The 12,767-nt window shown below is 46.7% G+C and overlaps 1 protein-coding gene across 3 annotated transcripts in view; it reads left to right on the top strand.

The window, feature by feature from the left end:
• GPSM2 (G protein signaling modulator 2) overlaps positions 1-12,767 on the top strand; it is a 57,423-nt gene that overhangs the window by 39,180 nt on the left and 5,476 nt on the right. For all 3 annotated transcript variants that reach the window (XM_066246524.1, XM_066246525.1, XM_066246523.1), the window contains 3 exons: positions 4,524-4,700; positions 6,337-6,505; positions 7,245-7,459. In XM_066246524.1, coding sequence (XP_066102621.1) covers positions 4,524-4,700; positions 6,337-6,505; positions 7,245-7,459 — 561 coding nt within the window. The remainder of the gene's footprint in view (positions 1-4,523; positions 4,701-6,336; positions 6,506-7,244; positions 7,460-12,767) is intronic.

Below are 12,767 nucleotides of genomic sequence, written 5' to 3'. Positions count from 1 at the left end.
AAAGACACAACCAGCAACATGGTGCCTCATTGTGACGGCTCTGCGCTGCACATAGCGGTGGGCCCAGCACTTCCATGTGGCAGCGCCGCCATGAACACGTGAGGAGTGCACTGTGCTACGAGGTCACCAGGTGAGAGGAATTTTTAAACTCCATCATAATCTTATGGCATCACCGTTGTCCCGTGGTTGACCAAAATATCATTAGTGATGCATAAACTTACGCCACCATTTCTCTATCGCCCAGCAGCGGACACCAGGGTGCTTCCCTCTCCTGGCTGTTGTAAATAATGCTGCAGTGAACATAGGGGTGCACATACCTTTCCAGATTAGTGTTTTCGTTTTCTTTGCATGAGTACCCAGAATTGGAACTGCTGGCTCATATGGTAGTTCTAGTTTTAATTTTTGAGGAACTTCCATACTGTTTTCCACAGTGGCTGCACCAGTCTGCATTCCCACCAGCAGTGCACGAGGCTTCCTTTTTCTCCACATCCTCGCCAGCACTTACTTGTTTTTTGATGATGGTCATTCTGACAGGTGTGAGCTGGTCCCTTACTGTGGTTCTGAATTGCATCTCCTGATTAGTGATGTTAACCATCTGTATGGCCTCTGGGGAGAGAAGTGTATTCAGATCTGCTGCCCATTTCGTAATCTGGTGCTTTTGTGTGTTAAGTAGTATGAGTTCCTTATAAATTTTTATATAAATTATACATTCGGTAAGGGATTAATAAGTATTTCTCCCATTCAGTAGGTTGTCTTTTCATTTTGTTGCCAGATGAGAGGGAGCTGGTGGGCAGGGTGAAAGAGATGAATTAAGTATAAATTGGTAGATACAAAATAGCCACGTGCTACCAAGTACAGCCAGGAATGCAGCTATTGTGTAGTAACTATGAGTGGGCCACGTGGGCAGCAGACGCACAGGGGAGGAGGCAGTCACTTCATGTTATGTAAATGTCTAGTCACTATGTTGTACACCTGAACTAAATGTTCTACTTTTAAAAAAAGTTAGGTGTATTTAAAACAGATCATTAAATTCCTGATTAGAATTTTTGCCTGTTGAGAATTTAGTATTGTTAGTAAAACCAGCACAGTTCTATTGACAAGAAAATTGCTGCTGTTGTGTTTCAAATGTTAAATTTTATGGTTAAAATTTTACACACATTCAAATTTCCAGTTGTAATAGATAGTTAAGTAACACCTCCAGAATAAAAAACTTTGGCTTCTCGCCTGACCAGGCGGTGGCGCAGTGGATAGAGCGTCAGACTGGGATGCGGAAGGACCCAGGTTCGAGATCCCGAGGTCGCCAGCTTGAGCGTGGGCTCATCTGGCTTGAGCAAAAAGCTCACCAGCTTGGACCCAAGGTTGCTGGCTCCAGCAAGGAGTTACTTGGTCTGCTGAAGGCCCCCGGTCAAGGCACATATGAGAAAGCAATCAATGAACAACAAACAACAAAAAACTGATGATTGATACTTCTTACCTCTCTCCATTCCTGTCTGTCTGTCCCTATCTATCCCTCTCTCTGATTCTCTCTGTCCCTGAAAAAATAAAATAAAATAAAAAAATCATTCTCTTAAAAAAAAAAAAAACTTTGGCTTCTCTGATATTCAAATTTTATTTTTATGGGATTTTGGCAAATTTTATTTTTTACTGACTTAAAATTTATTGTTTACATAGATTCGTGTCCCATGGAATACATCCCCGCCATCCCCGTGTTCCCCTCAACATCCCCCTTGCCCCCCTCCCCCCTTCCCTCCAGGATTTGCTGTCCTGCTCTCTATAACGCTGTTATATATATATTTTAACCAATCTCTTTCCCTTCTCTGATCCCATCCTCTCATCCCCTTTCCCTCTGGTCCCTTTGATCCCACCTCTGCCTCTATTTAGTTCCTCAGTTCACGTTGTTCATTAGATTCCATATATCAGTGAGATCATATGATACATATTTGTCTCTCTGCCTGGTTTATTTCACTTAGCATGATAGTTTCCAGGTCCATCCATGCTGTCATAAAAAGTAAGATTTCCTTCGCGAGCGCACGTGTGTGTGTGTGTGTGTGTGTGTGTGTGTGAGAGAGAGAGAGAGAGAGAGAGAGAGAGAGAAACAGACAGAGGGACAGATAGGGACAGACAGACAGGAAGGGAGAGAGATCAGAAGTATCAATTCTTCATTGTGGCACCTTAGTTGTTCATTGATTGCTTTCTCATATGTGCTTTGACTGAGGGGGCTACAGCAAACCGAGTGACCCCTTGCTCAAGCCAGCCACCTTGGACTCAAGCTGGTGAGCCTTGCTCAACCCAGATGAGCCTGCACTCAGTCCGATGCTCTATCCACTGCGCCACCACCTGTATTTTTCTGAAGCTGGAAACGGGGAGAGACAGACTCCCGCATGCGCCCGACCGAGATCCACCGGGCATGCCCACCAGGGGCGATGCTCTGCCCACCAGGGGGCGATGCTCTGCCCCTCCGGGGCGTCGCTCTGCCGTGACCAGAGCCACTCTAGCGCCTGGGGCAGAGGCCAAGGAGCCATCCCCAGCACCCGGGCCATCTTTGCTCCAATGGAGCCTTGGCTGCGGGAGGGGAAGAGAGAGACAGAGAGGAAGGAAGGGGGGCGGGGGTGGAGAAGCAAATGGGCGCTTCTCCTATGTGCCCTGGCCGGGAATCGAACCCGGATCCCCCGCACGCCAGGCCAACGCTCTACCGCTGAGCCAACCGGCCAGGGCCTATACCATAGCTTTTTAATCCATTTGTCCACTGACAGATACTTTGGCTGTTTTCAGATCTTGGTTATTGTGAACAATGCTGCCATGAACATGAGGGTGCATTTCTTCTTTTGAATCAGTGCTATGGTGTTCTTGGGGTATACTCCTAAAAGTGGGATGGCTGAATCAAAAGGCAGCTTCATTTTTAATTGTTTGAGGAATCTCCATACTGTTTTCCACAATGCCTGCACCAGTCTCTGCATTCCCACCAGCAGTGTAGGAGGGTTTCCTTTTTTCCACATCCTCACCAGCACTTATGTGTTTTTTGTTAATGAGCGCCATTCTGACTGGTGTAAGGTGCTATCTCATTGTGGTTTTAGTTTGCATTTCTCTAGTGATGTTGAACATTTTTTATCTGCCTATTGGCCATTTGTATGTCCTCTTTGGAGAAGTGTCTATTCATTGCCCATTTTTAGATTGGATTGTTTATCTTCCTGGTGTTGAGTTTTACAAGTTCTTTATAAATTTTGGTTATTAACCCCTTATCAGACATATTGTTGAATGTTTTCCCATTATGTGGTTTGTCTTTTTATTCTGTTCTTATTGTCTTAGCTGTGCAAAAGCTTTTTAGTTTGATATAGTCCCATTTGTTCATCCAGTCCTTTATTTCACTTGCCCGTGGAGATAAATCAGCAAATATATTGCTGTGAGAGATATTGGAGAGCTTACTGCCTATGTTTTCTTCTAAGATTGTTATGGTTTCATGACTTATATTTAAGTCTTTTATCCATTTTGAGTTTATTTTTGTGAATGGTGTAAGTCGGTGGTCTAGTTTCATTTTTTTGCAGGTAGCTGTCCAATTTTCTCAACACCATTTGTTAAAGAGACTGTCTTTACTCCATTGTATGCTCTTACCTCTGTCAAATATCAATTGTCCATAGAGCTGTGGATTTATTTCTGGGTTCTCTATTCTGTTCCATTGATTGATATGCCTGTTCTTATGCCAGTACCAAGCTATTTTGAGTACAATAGCCTTGTAGTATAACTTGATATCAGGAAATGTGATACCTTCATTCTTCTTTTTCAAGATTTCTGAGGTTATTCGTGTTTTTTTGGTTCCATATAAATATTTGGAATATTTGTTCTATATCTTTGGAGTATGTCCTTGGTATCTTAATGGGAATTGCATTGAATTTATAAGTTGCTTTGGGTAATATGGACATTTTAATGATGTTTATTCTTCCTATCCATGAACATGGGTATATGCTTCCACTTGTTTGTATCTTCCTTGATTTCTTTTATCAATGTTTTATAATTTTCCAAGTACAAGTCTTGAACCTCCTTGGTTAAATTTACTCCTAGGTACTTTATTTTTTTTTGTTGCAATAGTGAAGGGGATTTTCTTAATTTCTCTTTCAGACAGTTCATTGTTGGTGTATAAAAATGCCTCTGATTTCTAAATATTAATTTTATATCCTGCCACCTTTCTGAATTCATTTATCAGGTCCAGTAGTTCTTTGACTGAGACTTTAGGGTTTTTGATGTACAGTTTCATATCATCAACAAATAATAAGTTTTACTTCCTCTTTTCCAAGCAAATTTTCTTAGGTTCTTAAAAGCTACCATATTGTTTTGATAATGAGAAATCCACCATATCTATTTGGTACAAGCTGTTGAATACAGTGAGATGTCCTGGTGAGAATTTATGGAAAGATCTAAGCCTCCCCCACCCCCAGTGCTAATAAGTGGATCCAGGTCCCCACTGGGGGAAACCAGAGCCAGTTCGGGTTTTCATGTCCTGCGTTACATCGACGTTTGTATTTCTGCAGGTTCAGAACTGGAACAGCGAAATTCTGGCTACACAAAAACCTCTCCTTGCCAAACCTTCTGCAAAGCTCCTCTTTGTCAACAGACTGAAGGGGAAGAAATACAAAACCAGTTCCTCCACTAAGGTTCTCCAAGATGCCAGCAATGCCATTGAGCACCGAGCTCCGAGTTCTCAGAGGGTATGTTCACAATAAGCCTGAGTGCTGTGAGGACAGCCATCCGCCCTCACCCACGTTTTCCTCTGGAAGGTTTCCGTTACCTGTGCTCAACTGTAGTCCAAAACTCTGAATGGGAGACTCCAGGATAAACACTTCATTTTAAATTGCATACTGCTGTGAGCGGTGTGGTGAGTCTCGTGCTGTCCTGCTCGGCCTGACCCAGGACACGAATCACCTTTGTCCAATGCCTGTTACATAGATCACTCTGTAGCTTAGTCACTTAAGAGTCGTCTTTTTTTTTTTTTCTTTTTTTTTTTTTTGCATTTTTCCTAAGTTGGAAACGGGGAGGCAGTCAGACAGACAGGCTCCCGCATGCGCCCGACCGGGATCCACCCAGCATGCCCACCAGGGGGCGATCCTCTGCCCCTCTGGGGCCTCGCTCTGTTGCATCCAGAGCCATTCTAGTGCCTGAGGCAGAGGCCATGGAGCCATCCTCAGTGTCTGGGCCATCTTTGCTCCAGTGGAGCCTTGGCTGCGGGAGGGGAAGAGAGAGACAGAGAGGAAGGAGAGGGGGAGGAGTGGAGAAGCAGATGGGCGCTTCTCCTGTGTGCCCTGGCCGGGAATCGAACCCGGGACTCCTACACACCAGGCCGACGCTCTACCACTGAGCCAACTGGCCAGGGCCAGGAGCCGTCTTGATTGTTAGATCACTGTCAAGGTCCCACAGTGCTTGTATTCAAGTCACACCAATTTCACTTTATAATGGCTCCAGCATGCACGAGTAATGATGCTGGCAGTTTGGCTACAGCAGAGAAGAGGGATATGGCCTGGGTGTGTGCCTGTGTCACTGATACTTGGTAATTCACTTGGGATCGGAAGCAGTGCCCACGAGTCCGAGGTGCATTTCTTTTCAGTGAGAGGAGGAGAGGCAGGGACAGACTCCTGCTTGTGCCCCACTGGGACCCACGTGCATGCCCACTAGGGGGCATTGCTCCATTGCCACTGGAGCCATTCTAGCACCTGAGGTGGAGGCCATGGAGCTGTCCTCAGTGCCCAGGCCAACTCGCTCTAATCAACTCACAGCTGCGGGAGGGGGAGAGAGAGAAGCAAGAGGGGGAAGATGGAGAAGCAGATGTGCACTTCTCTGTGCCCTGCCGGGAATTGAACCCGGGACTTCCACATGCCAGGCCAACGTGCTACCATTGAGCCAACTGGCCAGGGCTTGAGGTACATTTCTTTAGCTTCAGAAATACAACGATTAAAAACTAAAATAGGCCTGACCTGTGGTGGCGCAGTGGGTAAAAGCGTTGATCTGGAACACTGAGGTCGCCGGTTCGAAACCCCAGGCTTGCCTGGTCAAGGCACAAATGGGAGTTGATGCTTCCTGCTCCTCCCTCTGTTCTTTCTATCTCTTTCCTCTCTCTTTCTCTGTCTCCTCTCTCTAAAAAAAATGAATAAATAAAAATGTAAAAACTAAAAATAACTACAAACGCTTTTTGTTAGTTGGATTGAAATAACTCTTTATTAATATTTTTTCAAAGAAAGTGCCAATTTTTATTTTTAATCATCTGTACCTTTTGTGTTCGAGTATATCAACGTTATTGTTTCTATTCCTGGCCTGAGGCACTGATGGAATAGTTTCTCTCGATTATTTCAGAAACTCAGCGCAGACACGGTCGGAGACGAAGGGTTTTTTGACCTCCTGAGCCGGTTCCAGAGCAGCCGGATGGACGACCAGCGCTGCTGCCTGCAGGAGAGCCGCGAGCCGGCCCCCAGCACGGCCCCCAGCGCTACCCCAGCCACGCCCCCGAGCGGGGCGCTGACAGGTGAGCCCCGCCCCTCCCCAGACTGCGCAGTTTCCGAAGCTCCTGCGAGCTGTACTCTGAGCACCTGGTTCTCATCCTCGGGCTAGCAACAGCCCGAGTCCAGGTGCATCTGACACGCTGGTGCTTGTACCAGGCAGGGTTGGCCTCACTTCCCCGAGTTTACCTGCATTTCCAGTCCAGTGTACTTCTAACTCGCTCACACGGCAGCCTGTTTCTTTGCACTGGGATAAACTCCAGTAAGGACACAGTCACATGTACCATAGATGTAAAATGTAGGAGCAGCCAGGACAGTGACACTAAGGCCTGGGGTCTAAACTGGCGACTCAGTTCCTGTTTCAGCCACTAAAGGATGTGACCCGAGAGTGAAGCTTGCACGCGGCACTTAACTCTGGGTTTGGTCAGGCTGAGCAGTTCCTATGCAGGGCGTGAAATAAAACCACTCCCCTTTGTCCTGGTCGGACGCATTAGGTAAGAAACTGGCGTATTTCCCTCCTAGCACCCAGCCCTGAGCCCGTAAAGGTACCGTGGGGTGGGTGCCGGGTGACATCTGAACCAGCAGCAGCACACCCCGAGGTTCCGAGGCTCAGCAGGAGGCCCGCAGGTGCTGCAGGGAAGACAGCAGTTATTGTAATAGTTATTAAGTAGTATGAGTTCTTTATAAATTAAAAAAAAAAAAAAACTATGTTAACCCCCGTGCTGAAAGACGTGGGAATGTGCGGGCTGTTTCTCCTGTCCACAGCACCATCTGTCCCCACGGTGTCCCCCAACACGGATGAGTTCTTAGATCTCCTTGCCAGCTCGCAAAGCCGCCGGCTGGACGACCAGAGGGCCAGCTTCAGTAACCTCCCAGGCCTCCGTCTGACGCAGAACAACAGCCAGTCGGTCCTGGGCCACCTGATGACGAACGACAAGGAGCCTGATGAAGACTTCTTTGACATCCTCATCAAATGTCAAGTACGTGCACCTGCTTATCTTTCTGTGTACAACTCGGGCGCTGTCGAGAGCTCGGGCGGTATCAGAATTCTGAGTCGGGAGGGCTCGTTTGTGTGGGGGACGCTTTGTAGTTCTGGCTGGGGCGGCAAGCAGACTAAAGGACATGGGACAAAACCTAGAAACGAGCCCCTCTTCCCAGATTTTAGGAGACAGCGTCAGGAGCGACAGCGATCAACACAGGGCCCGATAGTGATGAGAAAAAGAATGCTTGTTTCCATTAAGAAGAAACAGTTCTCCTGCCTGGCCCCAGCTCTTATCTGTCTCATTCATAAAAAGATGAGAGAATAAGTACTACCTACCTCTCATTCATTCAACAAAAAATTATTGAACACCTCTTGGGTTCTGGGTCTGATAAGACACTGGAGATACACTTGCTCTTTAAAGCATCCTGCATTTTAGTGGGAGAGGCGTTACATGTACAGACAGGAGTACGTGTCAGGGACCAACAGCCATGTACAGACGGAGTACGGGTCAGGGACCGACGGCCGTGTACAGACAGGAGTACGTGTCAGGGACCGAGGGCCGTGTACAGACAGGAGTACGTGTCGGGGACCCACGGCCGTGTATGTACAGATGGAGTACAGGTCAGGGACTGACAGCTGTGTACAGATGGAGTTCGGGTCGGGGACTGATACTTGCTGTAATTAAAACAAGATAAAGGGCCAGTGGTTTCGGGAGTGTGTTTTAGATGTGGTGGGCAGAGAGACAATGAACAGAGATCTGAATGAGGTGAAGCAGTCAGCCCTGTGAAAGAACATTCCAGAAAGAGATGGCAGGTCCAAGGAATGGCAGAGTGGCCACCGTGACTGGTGTGGAGTGAGTGAGGGGTGGGGCAGAGGTTTGGGCCGTGGTCTGTGATGAGGGCTTGTTCCAGGTGTGATCATCCAGCTGTTTTTGAAACAGAGTGGCAAAGGGTGTGAGTGTGGAAACCAGTGAGGGACCGACGCGGGGGTTCAGGTAAAGACAGTGGTGACGTGACTAGAGTGGGGGCAGTACCCAAATGAGGGATATAGTTAGAGGTTAGGGTTAACGGGCAAGACCTGCTAAGAAACTGGATGTGGCATGAGAGGAAGAGGCAAGGACGGCCCCTAGCTTTGTGGCTTGAGTAACTGGGTGAATGAACAGCGCCATGCAGTGAAATGGAGAAGCAGATTTGGGGTTCTGCTTTAGACACAGAAACTCAGGGTACCCAGTCAGACAGGTTGAGAAGGTAACTGGATATAAAAATCTGACCCCGAAAAGCTGTCACTTGGGAGTCATCAGCAGGGAGCCGGTATGAAGCCCTGGGAAACAGACAGGGACAGAGGCCGGGGCCCCTGTACTCCAGGACCGACCCGGGCGGAGGCACTGAGCTCACGCCCAGCCCGAGTTGGGGGAGAGAGGTGGAGCCCAGTGCAGCAGGTGTTTTAAAGACCGTTCGACTGTGTCAGACGCTAAGAAGCTGAGTAAGATGACGGCTGAGCTACTAGATTTGGCAACACGGAGATTTTCAGTGACAGGGACAATGGGTCGAGGGGGTGTGCTCATGAAGGAAAGACAAGAAATAAATCCGTTGGAGGGGCACAGAGGTGGGTTTTCTTCTCACTCTGGGAGGGGTGCAGCGTGCGTGCTGACGGACATGTCGGGCAGGGAGTGGCGCGGCGGACGGTGGCCGAGGGTGAGTGTGACACGTGCAGCAGGAATCTCAGCACAGTGAGAAGCAGGCCAGACCCTGTTTGAGGAAGCGGAACAGTTGCTCTTTGTGAAACTGAAAGTGTACTGACCAATGACAGTAACAGGCTTGCAGACCTGTGCTGAGGACTCACCTGAAGTTCACGGTCACTGAAATAAGACCGGTCAGTACAAGTGTTAATTTTCTCAGGTCATAACCAGCTGCGTAAGGAGAGAGGTTTAATCAAGGCTGGTCTTCTTGTGCCTGGGGAACAGGGTAGGGCAGAGAGGCATATGGCAGGGAGTGGTTTGGAATCTAGGCAGGAAATGAAATGTGCTTGATCCCAGTGGACACAGGCAATGCCGGAGCCACACACCTACAGGTAATACCATCTACAGCAATGAAGCAAACGTGGACAGAACTGAGGGACAGACATTGCTACAATAACAGTGGGAGAGTCTAACACCCACCCCACTCTCAGTATGGGTAGGACGACCAGGCAGAAGATAGGAAACAAAACAGAGGCCTTGAGCAACACAATAAACCGGCCCTATCTCACACACAGAAGCACACACTCTTCTCAAGTGCACAGGGGACGTCCTCCAGGTGGACTACATCTGTGACAGGCCACAAATACAGTCTCAACAGATTTTTAACAGATATCACACAAAGTATCTTCCCCAAACACGGGGATGAAGTTAGAAGCAATAACAAAAGGAAAACCTACAGCATAATGAGTACTAGATATCCTAATGCAGGAAGCAGTGCTTGGGGGAAGTTAGAGCTGTTAATGCTTCCATTAAAAAGACCTCGTCAATAACTTAAGTTTACAAACTAAACCTATAATCAGCAAAAGGAAGAAAAAATTAGAGCAGAGAGAGAAAAGAAAAATAGAGAAAATCAAAACCAAATGCTGGTTCTTTGAAAAGACTGACAAACCTCTAGCTAGACTAAGAAAAGACAAGGCTTAAATTACTAAAATTAGAAATGAAAGTGGGGGCATTATTCCTGATACTACAGAAATAAAAATTATAGGAGAAGACTGTGAATGGTTATTCGCTACCAAGTTGGATAACCTGGATGAAATGGACAAATAACTGGAACACAAAACCAGGAAAACCACGACCAGCCTGACAGTGGCGGCGCAGTGGGCAGAGCGGAACCAGACTGCTGGGGTCCCCAGGCTGGGGTCCCCGAGGCTGCGGTTTGAGGCCCCCCGCCCCCTGCTCAAGGGATGTATGAGAAGTAATCAGTGAACTAAAGTGATGCAACTGTGTGAGTCGATAGCTTCTCATTTCTCTCCTCCCTCCTTCTCTTTCTAAAACTAATTTTTTTAAAAATCACAAAGTAGCCTGACCAGGTGGTGGCGCAGTGGATAGAGCTTCAGACAGGGACGTGGAGGACCCAGGTTCGAAATCCCAAGGTCGCCAGCTTGAGCACAGGCTCATCTGGTTTGAGCAAAACTCACCAGCTTGGACCCAAGGTCACTGGCTCGAGCAGGGGTCACTTGGTCTGCTGGAGCCCCCCCCCCAAGGTCAAGGCACATGAGAAAGCAATCAAAGAACAACTGAGGGGCCTCAACAAGGAATTGATGCTTCTCATCTCTCTCCCTTCCTGCCTGTCCCTCTGTCTCTGTCACACACACAAATCATGAAGTAAAACACACTCATAATTTGTAAGGAAATTTTATCAATAATCAAAAACCTCATGCCAGAAGACCTTGGACCTGATGCCTACACAGTGAATACTATCAATGCTTCTTAAAACTGTTCCAGAAAATCTGAAGAGAAGGGAACGCTTCCTCTGACTTAGATGTTGCTTTAGGAGGCCAATATGTTGTTCTGATACCCAGACTAACAGGATATTGTGAGAAAACTACAAACCAGTATCCTTTTTGAATACAGATGTAGAAATCATCAACAAAATCCTGGCAAGCAGAGCCCAACAGCATATTAAAAGGGTTATACACCACAACCCAGTGTGATTTATTCCTGGGTGCAAGGACGATTCAACATATGGAAATCAATCAGTGTAATACACCAAATTACTAGAATGAAAGGAAAAACACACAATCATCTCAACTGACATAAAAAGCATTTGACAAAATTTAACACATTTATATGATAAAAATACTCCAAGTAGGAATATAGGAAACCATTATAACATTGTAAAAGTTATTTATGAAATAAGCACAGTTATCATATTCAATGATAAAGGACTGAAAGCTTTTCCCCTAACACCTGGAACAAGGCCAGGGTGCCCACTTTATACAACACAGAGCTGGCAGTTCTAACCAGAGCAGGCAAGAAAACCAAAGCATCCAAACTGGAAAGGAAAAGGTAAAAGTATCTTTGTTCAGAGATGAGACTTATATGTAGACAATCTAAAAAATTTCACACCAAAACACGTTAGAACTAAGAAACAAATTCAGCAAAGTAACAGGACGTAAAATCAATATCCAAAAATGTTTTTCTACACTAACAATGAACAGTCCAAAAAGGAAATTAAGAAAACAGTCCTAGGCCTGGCCTGTGGTGGCGCAGTGGATAAAGCGTCGACCTGGAACGCATGAGGTTGCTGGTTCAAAACCCTGGGCTTGCCTGGTCAAGGCACATATGGGAGTTGATGCTTCCTGCTCCTCCCCATGTTCTCTCTCTCTCTCTCTCTCTCTCTCTCTCTCTCCCCCTCTCCCTTCTCTCTCTAATAAAAATGAATAAAATCTAAAAAAATAAAATAAATTTAAAAGACAAAACAAAACCAGTCCTAGCCCTGGCTGGATGGTTCAGTTGGTCAGTGCATCTTCCCAAAGAAAACAGTCCCACTTGCAATAGCATCAAAAACAATTAACACTTAGGAATTAACCTGGGAGGCGACCTATAGCTAACCTGTACAATGTAAACTACAAAGTGCTTCTGAAATTAAGAATGACATAAACATAAATGATTGTTGGTGGTGTTCATAGGTTGAAAGACTAATATTAAAATTGTTAATAGCACCCTGGCCGGTTGGCTCAGCAGTAGAGCATCGGCCTGGCCCGTGGGGGACCGGGGTTCGATTCCTGGCCAGGGCACATAGGAGAAGCGCCCATTTGCTTCTCCACCCCCCCCCTCCTGCCTCTCTGTCTCTCTCTTCCCCTCCTGCAGCCAAGGCTCCATTGGAGCAAAGATGGCCCGGGCGCTGGGGATGGCTCCTTGGCCTCTGCCCCAGGCGCTAGAGTGGCTCTGGTCGCGCCACACCGGAGGGGCAGAGCATCGCCCCTGGTGGGCATGCTGGGTGGATCCCAGTCGGGCGCATGCAGGAGTCTGTCTGACTGTCTCTCCCCGTTTCCAGCTTCAGAAAAATACAAAAAAAAAAATTGTTAATACCACCCAGAGTGTGATACATAGTCAATGCAATCCCTATCAAAATTTCTATGACAGTTTTACAAAAATAGTAAAATCTACCCTAAAATTCACATGGAATCTCAGAGCATTCAAATAGGCATTCTTAGGCAAGAAAATCAAAGAGGACTCCTCATGATTTCAAAATTTACTGCAAAGCTACCATTATGCAAAGTGTAGACATACAAACCAACAGAAGAGAGAGCCCAGACACAAGCCCTCGCAGAGACGGGAAATA

Source organism: Saccopteryx bilineata, chromosome 11 (assembly GCF_036850765.1).
Source record: "Saccopteryx bilineata isolate mSacBil1 chromosome 11, mSacBil1_pri_phased_curated, whole genome shotgun sequence".
Lineage (NCBI taxonomy): Eukaryota > Metazoa > Chordata > Mammalia > Chiroptera > Emballonuridae > Saccopteryx > Saccopteryx bilineata.
Note: the sequence above shows the minus strand (reverse complement) of the source record. Positions and strands in the feature narration are given on the sequence as shown.